The sequence below is a fragment of the Fringilla coelebs genome (genome assembly GCF_963513975.1).
Source record: "Fringilla coelebs genome assembly, chromosome: 6".
Lineage (NCBI taxonomy): Eukaryota > Metazoa > Chordata > Aves > Passeriformes > Fringillidae > Fringilla > Fringilla coelebs.
This window is the reverse complement of record NC_140034.1, coordinates 48,241,604-48,257,891: the sequence shown is the minus strand read 5'-3', so window position 1 is coordinate 48,257,891 and position 16,288 is coordinate 48,241,604. Positions and strand designations below refer to the sequence as shown.

Sequence of the window (16,288 nt, the reverse complement as noted above, 5' to 3'; positions counted from 1 at the left end):
GGGGAAGCCGCAGCCCCTCCGCCCGCTGCCGGACGGCCATTGAAGCCGCGGGCGAGGGGCCGGCGGGAGGAGCCGAGGAGCGGCGGCGCAGGGAGGTGACCGGGCCGGCTCTCGGCGGCCGCTGCCCCGCTTGCCCCCTCACTCCGCCCCGTGCAGGGCTTCCCCCGCGGCTCCGTCCCCCCGCCTCTCGTAGGGCGGGGCGCGGGGGAAGGCCGGGACGCCGGGTGTGCGGGGCTCAGCCCGGCCATGTCTCCGGGGGCGGCGGCGTCGGGCTGAGCGGCTGTGCGCGCAGCGGGGAGCGCTCTCCGCCACCATGAGGCGGCTGCCCCTGCCCTGCCTCCTGCTGCTGCCGCCGCTGCTGCTGCTGCTGCTGCCGGCCGAGGTGAGACTGAGCCGCGGGAGGCGGGGGGCTGCCGCACCTGCCCCCGGCGCGGCTCCCGCGGCTCGGCGGGGCAGGTGTGCGGCCGGGCTCGGGCTTTGTCCCACAGCGGCTCCGCCGGTGCCGCCCGCGGAGGGGAGGGCAGGGGAGGCTGGGGGCCGCGGTGTGGCTCGGCCGGGGCGTTGCTCACCTGGGGCGGGATCCCCGCGGCCTCCCCCTGCCCCCCGCCCGGCCGCAGCGGGGCTGTGCTGGGGTTTAACCCGGCGGTGCAGCCGCGTGGCTCCTTTCGGGGCATGAGGCTGCCCCGGTTGTTTTCCTGGGTGAAAGCTGCCCTGGGTACAACAGGCACGGCTCCCGTCTCCCCAGTGTTGTAGCCTGCCATCCTCATGTCGCTGCTGGTTAATTATGTTAATGGGGTATGTGTGGTAAGGGGGTCTTTGCGCATTGCCCGTGCCGCTGGTGCACATCACCCGCTGGGTTACAGCTTTCGGGATCAGCGCGGAGTTTCCCCGGGAAAACGCTGCCGTGGTGCGGGGCGAGCAGCCCTAGCGGTGCCGGGCAGCAGATCAGCAGGAGGCCTTGGCCAGCACGCTTGGCTTTGAGGCCCCGCTCTCTTCCCACGTGTGTTGCTGGGTGTTCTTCCAAGAACACCTTTCATTGATGTAAATCAGAATGGCGTGCCAGGTGACCCACTCAGCATGCTGGCGCAGACTCTCACCCTTGCTTCCCTCAGCTGATGTGTTCTCAGTGTTTCTGTAGGAGTGCTTCATGGCTGCTGTGAACTCTAATGTTCTGGGGCTTGCTGAACTTTTGCTTCCAGATGCACCCGCTTGTCCTCTCCGCTTCAGTGGTTTCTGCTACAGAAGTGTGAATGTGTGTTGATAGGCACCAAGGTGCTCAGTAATCTGTGGTGACAGATCTTCCTGAGAGCTGCTAAGCAGAACTGTACTGCTGCTTTACATTTTTGACTGCTTTTTCCTTACCTTGTGTTGATGCCAGCTTGTGATTGCAGACATTGGCTGCAATTGACTATTGTAAACCTTTGCTTCCTCATCTGGTCTGTTTCAGTTTGGGGTTCCTTGCAGTGTTTTTGTCATCTGATCTTTGTTTGTTGTTGCACCAAGCCTAGCTTTAAAAATCTCTTCTGAATAAGAGCTGAAACTGAATTAAAGTATACCAGCATTTTGGAAGACCTCAGAGGAGGCCTGGATTGTCCTACAGCCTTGCAGGATCTACCTGCCATGACCTCTGTTGTTTGCAGTTTTTCTTCTCAGCTGTGTATGAAATCTTGTGACTTTGTGATCTCTAATGTTCTCTTAAGTCAGGCTCTTAATTGGTGTCTAGTATGCTTCATAATAATAAAAGTGGACCTGCTCCTCAATTACATGTAGTTAAATTTATGCATTCATCATCTTTGGACCCAGCTGTGGACCCTCAGCTAGGTCTTGCTAACCCTGATGTTATCAGAGGTCCCATCAACATCTTACAGGACATAGGTCACATCTGCAGATTTTGGTGTGGCTCATAATTTTAGGAGGGAACTCTGCAGCTGATAGTGTCACTACTGAAAATTTACCAGACAACATTCTCAATTTTGACTTAATTGTACCTGTGAATGTGAAAGCTGAGGCGAGGAAGTCTCAGTTTACTGGGACTCTCAGGCTTCTTAACTAGCCCTGATCAGCACCTGGTGCAGTTCTGAACATTAAGAGCATGTGCTTAAACTGCAGACAGGTGGGGAGAAAGGTCCTTAGGATTTTTTTCCTTAGAGGAATAGGATGTAAACCAGGTGCTCGCTGATGGTGTGATTCTGCAAATCACCCTCTCATTTGAAATGACTAAATTTCACTCTAGCCACAGTGAAATTCAGGTAGGGTGGGATAACTCATATTTGAAAAGTCGTGATGTTTCTATAGGCTGTAAGGATGCAGAATAAAGCCTTGCTCGGACGCAATGCTTCAAGTGCAATAATGTTGTTGCCCATTCAAGTGCTGTTCACGTGGTCTTGCCCTCTAAAAATGAGGATGTTCTCTAAAAGGGCAGAGTTTTGCTCTTTGTGTAGGGCTCTTTGCATAGGCTCAGGCAGGTGTTAGAGTTGGCTGGTGTTGTTTGAGGTGTGGTGTGTGCTCAGGTGCAGGGACATGGCCTGGCACTGCCTGGGGAGGCGTGTAGCTGCTATAGGAAGGTGGCAGCAGCTGGCAGGACCGTCGGGCATGTGGCATGAGCTGGGCTTCATGTGTCGCCAGAAAGAACTATTGCCCCTTCCCTGCAGTCTCCAGCCAGCCCCTGAGTGGGAAGGCTGGGGTGGAAGTGGCTTTTGGCTGGCTCTGGCCTCTCAGATGACTGTGGGGTCGGAGAGGGGACAGCGCTGCACACTGACACCATTGTGGGCCCAGCCACAGGCAGGGACTGGGAAGCAGCCGGGGCTGTGGAATGGCTGTGTCATGGCAGCTCCTCAGTGGTGTGATGGGCACATGATCTTTCTGTGGTGCCTTTTACTCAAGGATAAGCATCTCGCTTATTTTTCAGGATTACAGCATAGTGGGCAAGGTTGGAGTTGTTAAAAAACAAAACTTGTTCTCTCTTTCTTATTGAGAATTATCACATCAGTGATATGATAAATAACATCTACTACTAAAAGAGCAACAGACAGTGGTTTTGGGCTTGTTTTGGTGTTGAGAATTACGAGTGCCTTTTATGTGGACCTAATAGCTTGTTGTTACATCTTATTCCGTGCACAGAACTACTGATACTGATAGTTGATTATATAGGATTATGACTTAATTACTGGTCTGAATTTTCAAGTGAGGAGTTTAAATGAAGAACCATGTTATCTCAAATGTGGGCTTGCCATGTATGTCTGTTGCATGTTAGATAATTTCTGCTATATATTGGTCATTATTAATCGTCCTTGTTGAGTCTTCTCCTGCATAGTACACTAAATTTAAATTTTATTTTGTGAAATTATTCTGGGTAATCTTCAGCAGATGCTAGAAGAAGTTAATAGTAATTTCCTTTTAACTTTGTGACTGGTCTACATACAGCTCATTTAGAGGCTTACAGAAGAATAGAGAAATGTGAGGCTCCCTTGCTGCTTCTGTACATGCACTTCTAGGGCAATCCCTTTAATGGCCACTATTAAAAACACAGGTATGAGCATTGCTGATCTGGAGACCTGAGCAGGCCTGACCTTAGGCAGCACAGACCAGAAAGGGAAGCTGGAGCTGTGAACAGAGTTTGCTTGTGGCTGAGGAGCGTAGAAATAAACTTTTCATCTGCCAGGCCAGGTTATTTTTGTATGATGATTGCTTTCATTTTTGTTTACAACAGAACACAGGTTAATTTCCTGAGCTTCTTTATGTTCCTTACAAAGCCCCACAACACAAGCACCTTCTGCAGGGCTCAATGGAGGCTTTGTCTTCAGCATGGCATGGATGTGCTTCCTTGGAGGCATGGGCTGGCTGCACATTGCAGCACACTCACATGGTTTCCAATACTTTGACTCTCCAGCCAGCAGCACACAACAAAATATCTTCTTCTGCATATTTGAGATCAGAATTGAGGCTCACAGTGGAAATGTTGTCTGTGCAAACAGCCACGCTATTATTAGTACTTCCTCAATTATGGAGCTACATGCAAGTCTTTGTTGAGAATTTTTCATGGCATGTAATTTTTTATGGTTGGAGTTTCTAAATATGAGCAAAATTGCTGCTGTTTTAAAATCTTTGGTTGTTCATCGTGCAGGGCATAATCTGTATCATTTTAATTTATGCATTTCCTTCTTTCTACTAGAGTTACAGTGTATCACAGAGGGAGCATTTTGACAGTGCTGGAGAGTGGTTGGGTACTTGGATGTTTGTAGGTGCAAAGCCTACCTATGACATTTACTTGCCTGCTTGAAAGATTCTCAGCATGAGCAAAGGCAAGAGACACCACTAAACCAATTGGTGGCTGCACATCTGGTTGTTAGCCTGATGCTTTTAGTTTGACTCCAAAGTTTGAATGCAAATTGTACCTTGAACATCGTGAAAGGTTGCTGGAAGTGTGGGAGGAGCTAGCTGAATTTTCTCCAGCAGAGAGGGCCCACTGCTATGTAGGGATGGGTGAGTGAGAGAACTTTGCCTTAAATGGAGCTATCAGTAGGAAATTAATTTTCAGCAGGAGATGACTGTGTAGGGGAAGACTTACCAGGGAGAGAGGGGAAGAAAATGAAGTGTAGGTAAACATGTGCTAATATGAAGTGTTAGAAAGCAAAGAGTGTGGGGGGAAAGAGTGATCAGGCATCACAGGAAGAGAAGTACAAAACAGATGCACTGCTCTGAAAGGCTGCACCAAGGCTCTTCTCTAAGTGCATTTCGGCTGTTCCCAAATGTATCTGCCCATAAACAGGCCTCCTGGGGCTATTAATCCAAAATTCCAGGAGAAAATCCAAGATTAAATGGGAAAAGTATTTCTGTAATCCAACAAAGAATGGACATGTAAATGTGGTCCAACCAGAGCTGAATCAATAAATTCATGGCCTCATTTAGTTATCTTCTATGGCCTTCATGGGCTTTCAGTGGAAAAGGCAGGGAAATATATGTCCATATTTTTCCATAAACATTGTTGGTATTTGGCACATCACTGAAAATATTCATTTTTCTACCATCATCAGGGAATCGGAAGAACCCCTTGATATCAGAAAACAAGCAGTCCACCCATCTCTCTTTTCCTTCTGTGCTCTCTGTAAAGATACCACAGGCTGTTTAGGAAAGTTTCTTTCTCCACATGTAGAAATGTAATTAGAGAAAAGGTAACTGTGCTTTTAACCGTGTCTCAGAATTGAAGAAATTGCACCTAGAAAGAAAAAGAAATGGCAGCTCTAAAGGAGGAAGGAGGATGTTGGTGTTTGCAGTGGTGCCAGACCTGTGGGGTCTGTACCTGACCTTGGCTTTGCATGGTGCTTCAAACCCAGCTGGTGTGAGTGGGGAAGAGGGCTAAGGCTGTGTTTGACAGGAGTACTGCTTTGGTGGGGAGAAGGGAGCCCTGTTAGGATCACCTTCAGGCTCTCCTAGCCAGTGCCTGGAAGTCTTTTTCTCTCCAGTGCTGTCCATCTTCTTTCCTGTTCTTCTTGTACCACCCGTTTGTTTGGTGTGCTTCTGATTTTTCTCATTCTTCTGTACAGTTTTAGCCAAACTGAACAAGGAAAAGAGATACCTAGTGTGTCATTGGGAAGTTCTTATTGCATGCAAAGGTTTTGCTATGTTCTGCAAGTGGGCTTCTGCTTTAGGGTTGAGAATGTATTTTTTTAAATGTTGGGTTGGGTGTTTTGTTTATGGGAAGGGCCTAATGGTTTTTTGGTTGATTGGTTTGGCTTTGTGGTGTGCAGGAGAATGATGTCCACATACTGTAGTACTGGTTTTTGTGTTTTGTGCACCAAATGAGCCAGGGCTTGAATATAAGGAATAATTTGTGCGAACTTCAGCCCCATTTTCCTCATTGAAGGTAAAAAATTTTTGCTTCTGTAAAATCGCCAAGTGAAGATTTGGCCATCAGGAGCAGAGCTTTATTGCAAATTACAGCCTGTCTCTTGTGGCCAGGTAAGCAGATGCAGTCTCTTAGCACTTCTGAGCCCCAGAGTGCTGGAGCCTCTCTCCCATCATAGCCCAGGTGAGTGGCCCGGGGCTTTCCCTTGTTAGGCTGTTAGATTTGTATCTACAACACAGCTTGCTCTGTGATTACCTGCATTCTCAGAGTAATTCCTTACTTCCTTTTGCCAATGTTTTGCTAATGGTTTTTTTTGGTATCTACCAGCTTGCAAGCAGTTGGGCTGAACCTAGCCTGCATAGGAGTGCTCCCCAAAGAGGGTTATTTGAACAGACCAGCTTTGTGAAATGCAGCCTGTCCTTGGTCATTGAGGGATGTAGATTGGCATAGCTTTAAATGCATATTTAAAAGCTTCTGCTAGTTCAGCAGGATTTTTTTTTTTAATGGAGTGTGCCAAAATGAATCATTCATGGATGTCTTGGCAGGTGGGTGGTAAGACAGGGAGCTCTGCATGCCTGTAAGAGGACTCCTGGTCTAGTTAATGATGTTACACATCTCACTCTTCTTGCTGATGGTTTGCCTCTGCAATGGTAGATGGCTCTGGAGGGTGTTTTTGCACAGGAATGCTGATGGCTTTTGTTTCTGCATTCCCCATCGTGGTGGAGCTTAGGCAGAGCTTTCTGTCACTATTTCCTCTTGTGCACTTGGATTCTAGTAAATTAGAGCACTTTTAATAAGTTTCCTTGTTTATTTTCTTATATGCACACATGAGCAGGTCACTGCTGGCAAGTTTGTTTCTACATACCTGATTTTGAGTCCTTACTTCCAAATTCTATTTTCTACCAGCTCTGTTTCTCAAAGGAGAGAGCCATGCAGAGAATGCCAGCCAGAGGATTGGTTTGTGAGTGCCACATTGACTCGTGAGACAGGAGGATACTGCAAAGGATGGGGCAGGAGAGCTTAGCTTTGGGGCAGGCCAGCCTGTATAAGCAGCAAAGCATGGGACCATGCATGGTATTACAGGCTGGGAAAGCTTCCTGCTGCCTCCCTGTAGCAGTTGTGCCTGCAGGATCAACAGCCCCTGTAGATAAGTGGAAGTTGCTTCTTTCTGCTGCCTTTCCTTCCCAGGGTTTCGTCATGCCCAGAGTAGCTCAGACAACTGATTCCCAGAGTGTCCCCTTGAAACTTTCAACTTCTTTTTTGTGAAGGTCTCATGATACAGAAGGGGAAAATGGTGAGACTTCATTTTAGTTGCCTTCATCTGTCTGCATCAGCTTAAGGACAGGTGAATTGTTTCATCTGAATTCGTAGTAAGAGAGTTCCCATCTTTGTCTTTATTTGTCAAAACCTGCTCTGCTGCTTGACTTTGTGCAAGGTGGCCTCAGTGCTTTGAAGGGGAATGAGCAGGGTGGTTGCTGGTGTGGAAATGGACGAGGCTTCCATCACCAGGGACATCTGGATTGGAAAGGCAGCCAGTTTCATGTGCTAGCAGGGATTTGGGGTAAGTGAGCTCTCTGAGACCAAGGTGTGGTTTTGGCTGACAAAGAGAAGGGCTTCCACTGTTTCCCTCTGGGACGCAGGTGAAAGAAACGCACCTTAGCAGAAAGTAGCAGTGTGGAACTATCAAAAGAGTGGACTCAGCCTTGCTGGGGGTTTTAGTACAATATGAGATGTGCCGTGGTTTCACTGTTCTTCTTAAACAGTAAATGTGATTTTTTATGAAACACAATGTGAGGAACAGAATGGGTGCCTGTGGCTAACATCAAATTTACCGATGTAAAATTGTATTGTGTTAATAAGGGAGTTTAGGGTTTTCTTCCTTTTGTGGTCGTGATCTTTGATTCTGCAGGAATTTTATGTGCTTAAAAGTACTTATAAATCAAGGGGGAAGTAAAATGGACAACAATAAATTGGTAGGGTCCTTTTGGATCATCAAATTCTGTTTTCTTTATTTGCTTTTCTCTAGTGAAGGAAGATATGGGAATTCTAATGTCCTCTTGACACTGCACGTTTTATAATTGCCCATTTATAATTAAGTTTGGAATTGAGTCCATGACTTTCCTGCTACATTAATTATATTTTTAAAATTCTAGTATTCTTTCCATCTACTTGCAGGGTCAGCTGCTTCTTCTAATACTTGGTCTGAAGTTTAGTACCAATGAAAATGTCTTTTTTGTGGTCAATTCTGATGTGATTTTTTTTTTCCTAAGTAGGCTGTGCCTGGTTAACTGAGGTCTATCATGGTTTCACCTTCTATGGATTTATACTTTTCTATTTTATAGAGGGGAAATATGGGAATTGTAACCACAGTTGCCTTCCCACAGTCAGTGTAAGCATGTATCTTCAAAAAAAAAAAATTCTTTCTTAGGGGAAGGTTGTTATCTTTGGTTCAGTTTGCATGACTTTCAGGGTAATTCACCTGTAATTCTGTGCAGCTGGGCACAAGGGAGAAATTAGCAGCCCAACTTTGAGGTCAGGATCTGGCCATTTTATCTGGCACACTGGGTATATCACAGACACAGGCCTGGTGTTCTAAACTCAGAGTTTCTGATAGATTTTGTATCAGACAGCTGAGGAAAGGAGACCGACATACTCTTACATCAGGTAAAGGAGTGGCATTAATATTTGCAGGATAAAAGTTGCTTGTTTGTATTTTTTAAAAAGTCACTATCTCTGCTGTTCAAAATCCTATTTCTGAGATGAAAGGAAAAAATAAAAAATTTTTGTGAAAGTTTCTTTTGCATTTATTTTCAAGTGAGTGATAGACTAGCCAGTTATTCTAAATAATTTGTACTAGCTTTAAGACTTCTTACAACCAATTAAAAAACGCCTTGCTTTGTTAGTACTATTAAATTGTTCATTTGAGTGATAAATTAAATTCATTTCCACATCCATTTAAAAATAATTGGAACTATCCCTAAGCACATGCTAAGCACTGGTAGGTATTGGCATTGTGAATGTGTTAAATGAAATCCAATTTTAAGACAATAATTATGGGAAAGGACAAGGCTGTAAGACCTGGAAGTGGATCTGTTGGGCCTTTGTTCTTCAATCTCCATAACAATGCAGGTAGTTGTATGTATATGACAAATCTCAACAATACACTCCTTTCTCCCTATTAAAAGAGAGAAAATTTGCCTTTGTCTGTAACTATTAAGGACTTGCATTTGGACATGTTAAAATTTCAGTGATATAGTTCCAAAGGGGAAAAATGCCTAGCCGGTTAACAGAAGGGGAAAAAAAAAAGTTGTGTTGAAGGCATGTCTCCAAATGGATTTTTTCCAGCTTAACAGTTACTGATGAAATGTTGTTACAGAGTGTTTAGATGTTTCTTCAGAAAACATGACTTTAATGGCCAAGTCCTCCCGCACCATGTTAGTGCATTTTTATCTTCTTGTCTCTCTCTTCAATGATTTTTCACAATTGCTGAAGGGTAGTTTATCTAAAATATAAATGTCTTACCATTTTTATATGTGGATTTAAGGCTACATAATGAAAGTGTAATTGCTTCTGAGCTTTTATTGTGCTTGCTCAATTCCTCTGTGACATTCTTGTTTCTGATGTCTGCTGTGCACTTGTAGTAAAATAGCCACATTAAAGAAGCTAACAATCGGCTCTCTATATTCATGAATTTGAAGGCCTAAAATTCTTGGAAAAAAAGAGGTGCATCCTTAATTAACTTTATAATGTGCTTTAAAAAACCACCAAACACCCAAACTAAAAAAGTCTTCCAACAAGCTTTTTGATGATTAAAAGATATAATTAATTTATTGTACTCTGAATTAGGCTAATGTTCTCTTTCTTTCTGGTCTGCAATATTCTGGGGAGTCCTGCTGCTGCTGAGAGTGCTGAGCTTTAGCCAGCAGCAAATATTTGCAGGTGGATGCAGTATCTGGAGCAGCCTTAGGCGATACTCATTTCCCAGTCCTACAAGACAGATCTATGGTATGTGGTTTAACTGGTATTTATTTAACTATTGTCTTCTGACTCAGTCTTCATAATTTTACATGTATCTGTTCAACTATTTCCTGGTTCAGTGTGTGAAGCACAACACTGCAGGAGGAGTGAGCAGAAGGTCAGAGCTGCTATTTAGTTGCTGCAGAGCATGCTTTTCCCTCTTCAGGGATAATGGAGCCTAGTTCTCTTCATGGTGGAATTGGTTAGGACTTTAAGTGGTGCAAATAGTTCTCTTCTAAATTTCCGAAAGTTTGAGCAGCCTACAAAAAAAAAAATTGTCCTTTTCACTCACTTGCACTGTTTTTGACTTGCAGGAAGGGATTCCTGTACATCCAGCAGTTAACTCATTAAGTTAATGAGTAGGTGATTCACACAGGGCAACCCCTGCTCCATCCTAGCAGAGCCACTGCCTGCTTGCAGTGCTCCTGCTGGACAGAAGGTCATTTCTGATGACCTTCACTGTGCCCCACAGGTTATGCTGCATGCAGAATTCTGTGCAATGCACTTATGGTTTGTAAGCAGTGTGTGCAGTGATTCCTCCTATCCCTAAGTTTAGGGCTATCCACAACTTCTGGCACAACTGCTAAGAAGAACAGTAAGTTGTAATGCCAGCTCTGCAACAAACCTGTTGCTGCAGATTGAGTCTCCTGCAGTCTTATTTTTGCAAATTGCCTACCTTAGTTGCATTTTCTCTCTTGTAAATGATTTTTTTTTAATTGAAAAAGGGCAAGATGAAAAAGCAAACAGGTATCTCATATATGGGCATTTATTCAGTCATTTCTGCATGTGGTATTTGTCATTGTTGTCTCCAGACTTCATCCAAATTAATTGTGCGAATGTTAATCTGAGTTCTGCAGTGAGAACTGGTCAGCTGAACATTCTGTCTCCTGCTGTAGAAATGTGTGGAAAAGATGGGAGATAAGATAGTGCCAGACTTCAGTTTCCATTCTAAACAAAGACTTTTGCTTTCCTGAATTCAGACATTTGCTGTTTCATGGTCCAGCCTGGAACATAGCACTGATGAAATACTGCTGGAGTTTTGAAGATAAAGCTAATGACTGAGAAGTTCTAGGACTTGCAGTAGGTTATTGTGTCAAGATTTGTTCGAGGACTTGGGAGCTGCTCACCTGCCACCCTTCAAGTATTTTTTGTACTTTCCTCCCCTTTCTTGCAGTGATTGTGTTTTGTGACCTGGAGGTTATAAATGCCGCGGGACATTGTAGTTGTACGTGGCTACTACTAAGGAATCTTGTGGGGCTGGGATCTCTGGCAATGACTTCAAAAAAGGAATCTTCCTCAGTCAGCAGGTGCATATAGGAAATCAGCATAGTGCCCCACCTCACCTGTCTTCACCAGGATTCACTTCTGTTCACAAACTGCATCAAACATGAGAGCTGCAAGGGGAAAAAAGCTTCCTTTATGCTTCCTGTATTTTGTGAATACAGGGTTCCTTTTTGGTCATGAATGGGTTATAAATTAGAGAGAAGTGGAGTTGTGGGGTCTGGTCTCTTTCTTCTCTAAGTGAATTGGCTAATTCTTGGTGGGTCTGCAGATAGGAAAGGCATTCCTTACATTGGGCACAGATGGGGAAAGGGTTCTTGTGTGGTGAGATAGACATTCACCTCTAGACACAGGGCAGCCTGTGGTAAACCACTCGAGTGCTTGGGAAAAGGGAGCAGGAGCAGGAGTGTGAGTGAGGCAGCACAAAACCTTGGCAGGCATTTAGTGGGACAGTGAATATCACCCTGGATACGTGTCATGGAGCAAGTCCCAGTTCTTAAGACTCTACTCATAGCTAGTGGTTCAGCAAGAAGCAATGGGATGCTAGGAAACTTCTGAAGGGATGGCACATGAATGTGCAGATCCTGCTAGAGGTAACAGCCGTTATATTGAAAAGGTGCAAAAATCAGTATGCTGGTAAAATATCTGTGTTGTAAATGGCTTCCATCAGGCTGTTCTAGCCCCAGGCAGAATGTATTGTACATAACTGAAACAAACCCTTTTGTTGCCTTTGCACAGCAAGTACTGCTTTTTATTCTTACCAACAAAACCCATAGTTTGTTTCTGGATGTCCTGTAGGGCCGTGACTGGTCTTGTGAGCAGTCTGTGGTTTGTATGTATTGGGTGGTGTTTGGAGGACTTGGAGACGTTCCTGTCCCTGCTTTAATGCAGCAAAGAGAGCTAAACAAGAGCTGCGGGTGGGTGCAGCTGAGGAGGAGAAGTGTACGAGAGGCTACTTGAGCCTGGGGTGTAAGCACTCCTCCATCATGTCCATCTCTGTGGAAGGAGAAGCAAAGTTTCTGAGGAAAAGGAAGTAGGCTGCTGGGGGAGGATGATGAGTAAACAGAGTGTATACGAGGAGCAAGATTGCTGCAGCCTACGTAAGCTAGCAGCGTGCCTCAGCTGTTGAAGCTGTGCCCAAGTATGTGCTGTTTTATTACACAGGGCTGGACCGTATTCCCTCTGACATGAAACTGACCAGTCCACCTCCTTCTTCTTAATTAGATCCTCTTGGGATGAGACATCCCTTCCTGAAATGAGAGGGAGGCCAAATTCACACACACCCGCCACCCCCAGACCTCTGCACACTTGACAGCTGTGATAGCATGGCACTATCCCCTCTAATTTGGATTCTGGTTAAAAGTGATGGAAGGTGTTTCTGGACAGCTAGTGTTGAAACCTGCAGGCTCTCTCTCCCTGAGATCTAGTGTTGAAACCTGCAGGCTCTCTCTCCCTGAGATCTAGTGTTGAAACCTGCAGGCTCTCTTTCCCTGAGATCTAGTGTTGAAACCTGCAGGCTCTCTCTCCCTGAGATCACCAGCTCTGTGCTGCTTTCAAAGAGGTGATGACGATCAGTGTCTGCTGATGGTCAACTCGTGATGATCTGAGAGCTTAAGAGGAGCGAACCTGTCTGGTTCATCTGCTTCACTGCACAGTAGTAAAGTCTCCAGTCTGTGGTGACCATTATTGAGGGGAAGATGTGACTGGTGTTACTGTTTGCATGTGTATGTACATATACACTTACACTTTGGGGTATTGCTCAAAGCTCCCTAGTTGGGAGTGGGGCTACCTTGCTTCTTTTGAAAATGCATGGGAAGGCAGTCTATGTTCTCAAGTGCCCAAATTGTGTGTTATTTTAAGCATGTATGTGTTAAACACACAGTCTGAATTTAGAGATCATTTCTGTGACTGCATAATCCATCTCTGAAAACCTAGGGAGTGTTGGAATTAAAGCTTCCCATTTGACTTTAATCTGCCCCTTTCCAAAGGATGGAGGCAGAGCCACACTCTTCTGCTCCCATGCTTGGCTGTCTTTGCTCAATGCCTGCCCCCTCACGAGAAGGCGCTGCTGGAGAGGTGCTGCAGCTTGCCTGGATATATTTTGGGATGCAGGTAGAGGATGTCCCAGTGCAGCTCCCCATACAGAGCCATACTAAGAGATGTGTTTTCCCCCCTTGATTTTTTGATTAGCTTTCAAGCTGAAATGAGAGCATTTTTTCCTCCCAGTACTCCAGTTCTGCAAAGGCTCCAATAGGCAAAAAGTCAATTAAGACTTTTTATTTTGGTAGTCTAAGTATTTCTGAAATATGTAAGCTTTTCCTAGCTACAGCAAGGGCAATTTTAGTGAAGGGAGCACTAAAGGGGTCAGGGAAAGTCCCTGTCTTGCCAGACCACTAAAAATGGTCTTTGGGATATTTAGCATTGGCACAGCAATCTGTTTCCCCCCTTTCTCAGTATTTTGAAACATTTTGGTTGCAACATTTCATAATTAAGTAAATATATATAGGCAGATGCTTGCACATAGTCCTAAAACTTTCCCAAGGCAGATGCTGGCATATATTCCTGAAACGTTGCCTCCAAAGCACCTGGGGTAAGTTATGGAGCGAGATCTTCTGATAGGTGACCTTGGGCAATGTCACATTACACCCTGTGAATTGCCATTCAGATTTCTCATTTAACTAGTTGGCCTTGATTTTCAGAGTACCAGTGCCTGCTTCCCTGTCATACAGAACAGCTCTTCCTCCTCCTGTGCTGTTCCAGCTGCAGGTGTTCACCCCCAGCCAGGCTCTGTGGTGTGGGATGCACAGTGTGTGAGAGCACCCTCAGTTAGAGACACTGCTGGTGATGCTCTGGTGAAATCTCCAAGCACATCTGAGATGGGCAGCCCTGTGGCACAGCCCAGTGTCACAACCTTTCCTAAACTCTCCCTTCTCTGGGCCAGGTAATCCTGGTGTAACTTAAAGTGGGGTAGAGCTCCACCCGTTCTCAGTTTTCTTAGTGCAAGTATGGATGGTCTTTCTCACAGCATTTCTCATACTTGTTTCTAAATCAAGTGTATCTCATTTTCTTATCTTCTCTGTATATACATAATTGCAATTTGTAATTTTGATTGAAAATCCATCCTTAATGGCCTGTCTTTTACATGTTTCCCTATAACATATTATTTTAGAAACATAGCTATTTTCATATTTTAGCATTTTTATCAATATGAAACTTCAGAACATGATTTCTCTATTAAAAAGTCTTCTGCTAAAGTTCAGCCCTGTTCTTTACAACTTTTTATCTCCCCCTTTCCTTTTCTGCCCACATCTTAAGTCAAATTTTAGGTATGTAGGTGGAATAGGTTTTACTAATGAGGGGGAAATAGATAGTTACAAGTAGTGATGATGGAGAGGAATAAGTGCCTCTATTAGTGTGGTGACAAAGTGTTTTTTGCAGGAATCAGACTGTAGTTGCACATGGTCTATGGTGCAGCTTCCACCCCAATTTTCTTTCATGCTTATATTCAATTTTTGCATATACACATCACAGAATAGTTTGGTTTATTTAGCTTGCTGAGGAGGAGGAGGGTGGTGTTTTAATTGAAAGAAAAATTCCTGTGAACCATATGCCTCAGTTTTCAGTCAGCTCTAATTAAATTTCTTTTTCCTCCCTGCTTCCCCTTTGTGTGCATAAATGAGAACTTACGTGGGAGATCCCCATCACTGTTATTGTGTCACAGTCCTGTTTTATGATCTTGTAGTTCCTTCTGTGTTGATCAGATTTTGTAATAACAAAGATTGTTATTGCAGACATGTTTTTTATGTAGAAAGAGCTTATGGAAGTTTAAATATTGCTTCTGTAGGTCCTTTGGTCAGTATTTCATCGTGATGATGAAAATCAATGTGTTGAGCCCCTGGGAAAACTTCTGTTCTTAAATGTGGAGAAAAAGGCACGAGGGTCTGAAGTAACAGTGAAGGCACACAGCTTGGACTTTCTGAATTTCAGTGCTGCTAAGTCATTGCAAGGGAGCCCTACTCTTGTTTTTGCTTTCTACAAAAAAGTAATTTTAATACTAGTCAGTTTTTGAGTAACTGTAAGATAATATGATACTCTAAGTAGTATTTGCCAGTTCAATATATATGTGTGTCTATATATATATATATGTGACTGTGTATGTCCACAGTCACAAGTGTTAGTGTAGAACAGAAGAGGTGAGCCTTAAGTGAGAAATAATTTATTTTGTTATCTAGTTTTGTTTGTTTATTATCAAGTATTGTTTGAAATAGGCTGAAGGAAAAGAAACTGTGTGTTGAGATAAGCAGTAGGAGAATAAAAAAAAGACATGTACTTGGCTTAAATGATGTCCAGACTTACTGTGATATTTTCCAGGCACTAGTATTTTCCTTTTTTGCTAAGATTACAAACAGTTGATTTTTGTTGAGTCTTCAAAATAAAGAAGAACAACAGTATTAAATATATTAACTCTTCTTGAAATATGCATTGGAGTGCTTTGTTTTACTCCTCCTTTGTGTTTCAAAGAGGAACGTTGCTGCATCAGGTTTTAACTTCTACAACTGATTAAGGAACCGTTAGCTTGACAAATAATCCTGTGATGAATGGCAGGGGGGAAAATGGTGAATCAAATAGTGAAGTACTTGAATGGGTTCACCTTAGGCACTTAAAAGGAATTTCATCAGTAGAACATGCCAGGATTGTTTCAGTGACTCTTCTGTTTCTGTTGATCGATTCTGGGCAGGATGTCTTTTACACAGGCATTTTGTGTGACCATGTCTCTGTAATTGGAGGAAAAATCAAGGGTTTCCTCCAGTCCCAGCATCCCTGGTGTTGGTGTGTCTGCCTGGTAAGAAGGGTCAGGCAGCTGGTGGGACATTGTGGTGGTGTGTATTTGCCAGTGTGCATTTGATGTGGGTGCCTGAGCTCAGCAGGCCCTTGCTGGGCTGATGTGTATCCAATCCAGAACCTCTTCTGGTGTGAAGCAGTGGCAAATACGTCTGAGCAGGGGATGGAAAGATGGGATGAGTTCCCTGGGGTTCAGCAGGAGCACTGAAGGTTTGCCTTGCCAAAGCAGAACGTACATGCTTGCTTTCCACCCATCCCATCTCAAGGGGAATTTGGATTTCTTTAATGCCCAGGCTTGTGCTT

At 44.3% G+C, this 16,288-nt stretch overlaps 1 protein-coding gene across 2 annotated transcripts in view; it reads left to right on the top strand.

Moving 5' to 3' along the window:
• The first annotated feature begins 217 nt into the window (after positions 1 to 217).
• PTPRJ (protein tyrosine phosphatase receptor type J) overlaps positions 218 to 16,288 on the top strand; it is a 72,298-nt gene continuing 56,227 nt past the window's right edge. For both annotated transcript variants that reach the window (XM_084207717.1, XM_084207716.1), the window contains exon 1: positions 218 to 382. In XM_084207717.1, the coding sequence (XP_084063843.1) occupies positions 314 to 382 (69 nt within the window). In that variant the 5' untranslated portion in view covers positions 218 to 313. The remainder of the gene's footprint in view (positions 383 to 16,288) is intronic.